This window comes from Salvelinus alpinus, chromosome 8 (assembly GCF_045679555.1).
Source record: "Salvelinus alpinus chromosome 8, SLU_Salpinus.1, whole genome shotgun sequence".
NCBI classification, from domain to species: Eukaryota; Metazoa; Chordata; class Actinopteri; order Salmoniformes; family Salmonidae; genus Salvelinus; species Salvelinus alpinus.
Window position 1 is genome coordinate 77261918 of NC_092093.1, and position 6299 is coordinate 77268216.

The 6299-nt window shown below is 43.8% G+C and overlaps 1 protein-coding gene across 3 annotated transcripts in view; it reads left to right on the forward strand.

Annotated features, from left to right (window-relative positions):
- LOC139583731 (neuropilin-1a) overlaps positions 1–5566 on the forward strand; it is a 91091-nt gene extending 85525 nt beyond the window's left edge. For all 3 annotated transcript variants that reach the window (XM_071415133.1, XM_071415135.1, XM_071415134.1), the window contains 4 exons: positions 162–439; positions 1581–1677; positions 1973–2026; positions 2315–5566. In XM_071415133.1, coding sequence (XP_071271234.1) covers positions 162–439; positions 1581–1677; positions 1973–2026; positions 2315–2616 — 731 coding nt within the window. In that variant the 3' untranslated portion in view covers positions 2617–5566. The remainder of the gene's footprint in view (positions 1–161; positions 440–1580; positions 1678–1972; positions 2027–2314) is intronic.
- Positions 5567–6299: the final 733 nt, after the last annotated feature.

Below are 6299 nucleotides of genomic sequence, written 5' to 3' on the forward strand. Positions count from 1 at the left end.
AAAGTGCTTCGTGACAAAGCTGGTCACACGTATTCTAACTGTCAGAACCAAGGTTTGCCACTCGGTGATTTGTTTTCCCACCACTGCCTTTTAGCTGAAGAGTGATGGCGTCACATATTCCTTTTGTCATTGGCCCTTCCCCCTTGTCATGTCCCATCCAGGTGGATCCGGTAATTTCATCTACACACTAGCGACGGGCGCCCAGGAAACGGAGGTTGCTAGGCTGGTCAGTCCGGTGGTGACAGTCGGTCAGTCTGACCTGTGCGTCTCGTTCTGGTACCACATGTTTGGCTCGCACATCGGCACGCTACACATCAAACAGAGGAAGGAGACGGTGGACGGCATGGCCGACATACTGCTGTGGACCGTCAGCGGTCACCAGGGCAACCGCTGGAGAGAGGGACGCGTGCTGGTGCCACACTCCAGTAAACCCTATCAGGTATGGAGAGAGAGTTTCTGATCTATAGGATTGGACAGATCAATGTCGTATGTCTCATATACATTACAACTACATTATATATACAAAAGTATGTGAACAACCCTTTCAAATCAGAGGATTCTGCCTTTTTCAGCCCCACTCGTTGCTGACAAGTGTATAAAACCAAGCACACAGCCATGCAATCACCATAGATAATCATTGGCAGTAGAATGGCCTTACTGAAGAGCTCAGTGATTTTCAATGTGGCACCGTCATAGGATGCCACCTTTCCAACAAGTCAGTTTGTCAAATTTATGCCCTGCTAGAGCTGCCCCGGTCAACTGTAAGTGCTGTTATTGTGAAGTGGAAACGTCTAGGAGCAACAACGGCTCAGCCGAGAAGTGGTAGGCCACACAAGATCACAGAACGGAACCGCCGAGTGCTGAAGCACATAGCGCATAAAAATCATCAGTCCTCGGTTGCAACACTCACTACCGAGTTCCAAACTGCCTCTGGAAGTAATGTCAGCACAATAACTGTTTGACAGGAGCTTCATGAAATGGGGTTCAATGGCCGAGCAGCCGCACGCAAGCCTAAGATCACCATGCGCAATGCCAACCGTCGGCTGGAGTGGTGTAAAGCTCGCCGCCATTGGACTCTGGAGCAGTGGAAACGCGTTCTCTGGAGTGATGAATCACCCTTCATCATCTGGCAGTCCGATGGACCAATCTGGGTTTGGCAGATGCCAGGAAAACGCTAGCTGCCCCAATGCATAGTACCAACTGTAAAGTTTGGTGGAGGAGGAATAATGGTCTGGGGCTGTTTTTCAGGGTTCGGGCTAGGCCCCTTAGTTCCAGTGAAGGAAAATCTTAATGCTACAGCATACTATGACGATTCAGAGTGAAGACTGTTACAGCAGCAAAGAGGGGACCAACTCCATATTAATGCTCATTATTTTGGAATGAGATGTTCGACGAGTGTCCACATACTTTTGATCATGTAATGTATGTTTGATATGTATAAATGCAACACTGTTTTAATTGCAGGGCACGTTTAGTTTGAGTAGTGCTACTTGGTGATTAGCGAGGTGATTTAAATTGGGAAATGAGTTGTTGAGAGGTTGTTGTAAAGTTATTAAAAGGTTGTTCTCTCTTTCTTCCAGGTGGTGATTGAAGGGTTGGTGGAGAGGAAGAGCTGGGGTGATATCGCTGTGGACGATATCAAGATCCTGGACAATCTGAACATGGCTGACTGCAAGGGTGAGTGTTTCTTTGCTACGTTGATCGTTCAAGCCGGATTTGAGCCAGTGACCTAAGAACACCAGTCTGTACAGTCCTAACACTTATGGCCGGTTTCCCAGACACAGATTAAGCATAGTCCTGGACTAAAAAGCAGACTTTCCTTTGAAGGTGCTTTTTTTTGTCCAGGACTAGGTTTAATCTGTGTCTGGGAAACCGGCCCTCTATATCATGTTCAGTGTAAAGAGTGAAATGATTTTTCTACTATTGCGCTGGAGGGAAGGACTTTTCTAACTATCTCTCTCTTCCTCAACAGATCCTGATGTTCCTACAGAGCCCATGCTGCCTGAAGACAGATTCAATGAGATCAGTAAGTCACCCTATTACATATTGATACAAAACGTTTACGAGATTACCACAGATTTCACTAATACGTCCATCTGCTCAACCTCTTCTTCACTCTCTCTTCTCTGTTACACGCAGCATGAAAAATAAGCAAATATACGCAAAAAAAGCATTGTCCAAACATATGCAAAAGCTATCTGCAAAGCTGTAGATTTCACCGAATAGTGGGACGGTTGAATAGGAGATAAATGTTGTCCTTATAGGTCACATTACGCCAGTCTACTCACCCTCTTCTGCCCATTCTCTCCTGCAGTTGTGGACATCACAGACTTCCCTGAGATCGTGGAGAACAATGAGATCCTGAACGGTGTCAGTGGCGGTGCAGGTAACATGCTCAAGACACTGGACCCTATCCTCATCACCATCATCGCTATGAGCGCCCTAGGGGTCTTCCTGGGGGCCATCTGTGGGGTCGTCCTCTACTGTGCCTGCTCACACGGCCACATGTCCGACAGGAACTTATCCGCTCTGGAGAACTATAACTTTGAGCTGGTGGATGGAGTCAAGCTAAAGAAGGACAAACTCAATTCACAGAACTCATACACAGAGGCGTGAATAGGAAGGGGGAAGTGAGACGTGCGTGTGGGGAGTGCACAAGACTGTAGGCATAGCCAAGACTCAATAAGTTGCCGGGCCTAAAGGGACTGCCGGAAGCCTCTCATTGGAGGAGGCCCAGGTTCAGGAACCAATGGGAGGTTGTGACTGATCCATTGCTTTTCTCAGGAGCTGCAGTAACAGGAACCTACCAGTAGGGGACACTGTGTACAAAATTAAATACAGGAGAAAAAATCTGTACAGATGATTAGATGATTATTTTTTGATTTGATTTTCATTCATTTTTACAATCGGATGCTGGTGTTGAGACCAATTTAATGATTATAATGTTTAAAGTATTTATCATTTTCTGGGAGGAAGAAACCATTTTGTTATTATTATTTTAAATCAAAGTTGTTATTTTTGTGTTGAAAGAGAAGTATCAAAATCCAAAATGAACCTTAACTGACAATGTTGTTGGTTGTACTGCCACATGGGGGGATAGAAGCAGGGCGTGCCCCCCCTTATGACCCCTGCCCTCTGCCTCTGTCTACAGGTGCGGATCAGAGGTTAAGAGTAACGGTCACGCCCCTTGGCAGTAGATGGTTCTGACAGTGCCTTTAATACATCTTAGTTGGCGTTTTTTCCTCCATTAAGTTCTGACAACGTTATGATAATGATCTGAAAACTAAAGCAGAGGCTTTCAATGAGCTAATAATCAAGTCTGCAAAACATGATCCAATCCAATCCCTCCATGGCGCTTTTCTCTCTCTGTCCCAGACACACATAATATTGTATATAAGTTTTAATATATTTTAATGCCCTTTTTTAAGAAAGTAAAAGGTCAAAAAAAAAGCTGCAGTATCCCTTTTTTCAATGGGTTGTGTGTTGTAAATACAATCGTTTGACTGTTGTTGTGAAGAGTGAAGTGTTGTGTTTTTTTTGTTTCATTTCGTTGCTCTCCAGAAGAGAGAGCAGACTCTGTGTGCTGTGTGAAGATAGACCGCTGTTATGACAATTCAGTGCACACTCAGAGAACACTTGCTTGTTCAGTCTGACTGAGCAGTCAATGGCATCTACGTTTTCTAGATGCAATCCACTTCATGACACCATGGAGGGGACAACAAAGAAGTTATCATAAACACAAATGAAAAAAGACAAACAGTTGTATTCATGTTATTAACTTCAATACACAAATGAACATATGGCAGCCACACACCCCTATCCTCCTCCCCTCACACAGGGTCTGTCCTCTATTCTCATATCAACAGCAGCAGTAGAGGAAGATATATGGAATGTCTGTCTGCCAGCATACCAAAAAACAACCATTGCTTTTGCTTTGCTTTAGCTACATGAGTTGACCAGTGGAGTTGACCGCCTCCAGTTCCATAGGTATGGGGTAGCAGGTAGTCTAGCGGGTTAGAGTGTTGGGACAGCGAACCGAAAGGTTGCTTGTTTGAATCCCTGAGCTGGCAAGGTGGAAAAATCTGCTGTTCTGCCCTTGAGCAAGGCGGTTTACCCCCAAAAACAACTGTGTGCCGTGGATGTCGATTAAGGCAGCCCCCTTCAGAGGGCTTTAATGCGCAAGACACATTTTGGTTGAATGCATTCAGTTGTGCAACTGACTAGGTATCTCCTTTCCCAGGCATCTGTGGATTGTCCTACAAAAAAAAAACATTGCGACTTAGAATGCACTTTGTCATTCGACGTCTAAATCCTCTCTAGCGTGATTTAGGCTGAGGGGGGCTTACTGAAGAATGGCTTTCACAGCTGACGTTCACACAGCAGGCAAGATTTTCATAATCATGATCATAGGTTTGTATTGTGTTGTCACATATTGGACACACTACGGCCTAGGTTTACGTCTATAAAACGTGTAGCAGCCAAACGTCGTGATGTCAGGGCTGATGTCATAAGGGAAGGACGCTGGTACAGAGCTAAGCGGTCGAGTGATGTCGTCATGCATGGCGAATCAGGTCACTCGCCCTGTTGTCTTTACCAAAGGATGATTGGATACCTCTTCTACTTGGGGAGGGGTTTGTGATCAGCACACTACTACTGGACGGTCCGCAGCATTTCAACCACCTCCACACCTTTTTCAATGAACGTTCACAGGAAATTGACCTCTTGCGTTGCACTGACTGGAATGGACTCCCGGCAATTTCAAAAAGGGGAAGGTGGGTTGACTATAGAAACTGCAATGTTTGATGGTTCATTTTTATACATGTTTTTCAGCTGAAGTTGCATATCTTGCGTCAATGTGAACTCTGAAATCTCTTGAGACCTACCGATGGATTTAGCAATGCTCCAAAAGAGTTTTGGATGGGGAAGTAAAGGTGTAAGGAGGACTTGACCATTGGAAAGGCCCATTGGATTTTCTACACCACAACAATCAGAGACATAATGATGTTGAACAGGAGGACATCTGCTATATCCGTGTACTATGTCGTGTGCCGTGGTGAACACATGCTCAGCTTGGCTTTTGTTCATTTCAGGTTTGATGTCCCACTTTGCAATGCTTACTGTTTTGTGCATTCAGCGTTGAGGACAGCATCCTCAGTCTGGTAACTAGAGAAAAGGATACTGTAGTGTGGAAACTAAAAAGAAACAATGTTGCACTGATAAATATATTTAAGAAGTTTGTGTTTATAGCATTCATTTGTAAAGAAAATCTAAAACTGAAAAAAACTGTGTTCATTTTCTTTCTTCTTTTTTATAGTTTCAGATTGTGATATAATTCAGAAATGTACAAATTGAGATGTTTTCATTATTGAAAAAGGAACAAAATTCCTATAGTTATGTCCCCATTTACCTGGATTATTAGCGCTTCGTTTTGTACTGTCATTCAAATTTTGTGCACATTTTTTTTACCAAAAAAAAAATACTTTTATTTTCAATACTGCTTCTGTATTTTGCTGTTGTAGGAAAAGATTAATAAACAGCAAGCCTTAAAAAAACTGGGCGGAACATTTGTATTGTTCTGGTTGTGGTTGGTAGGACTGTATTTGGAGGTGAACATGCTGGTCGTGTGGGCTACTGTGGCGCTGTGTTGATAACACAGGAGGATATAGAGGCACAGTTAAAGGGCCAATTCCCAGTTTATATGGTAGGAAGGAAAGGGGTGATATCAAATCAAACTTTATTTGTCACATGCCCCGAATACAAGTGTAGACCTTACTGTGAAATGCTTACTTACAAGCCCTTAGCCAACAGTACAGTTCAAGAAAGAGTCAAGAAAAGATGTACCAAATAAACTAAAGTAAAAAATACTAAAAAGTAACACAATAAAATAACAATAATGAGGCTATATATAGGAGGTACCGGTACCGAGTCAATGTGCGGGGGTACAGGTTAGTCAAGGTAATTTGTACATGGAGGTAGGTGTGAAGTGACTATGCATAGATAATAAACAGCGAGTAGCAGCAGTGTACAAAACAAAGGGGGGAGGGGGGTCAATGTAAATAGTCTGGTGGCCATTTTATTAATTGTTCAGCAGTCTTATGGTTTGGGGGTAGATGCTGTTAAGGAGCCTTTTGGTCCTAGACTTGGCGCTCTGGTACCGCTTGCCGTGCGGTAGCAGAGAAAACAGTCTATGACTTGGGTGACTGGAGTTTCTGACAATTTTATGTGCCTTCCTCTGACACCACCTATTATATAGGTCCTGGATGGCAGGAAGTTTGGCCCCAGTGATGTACTGGGCCATA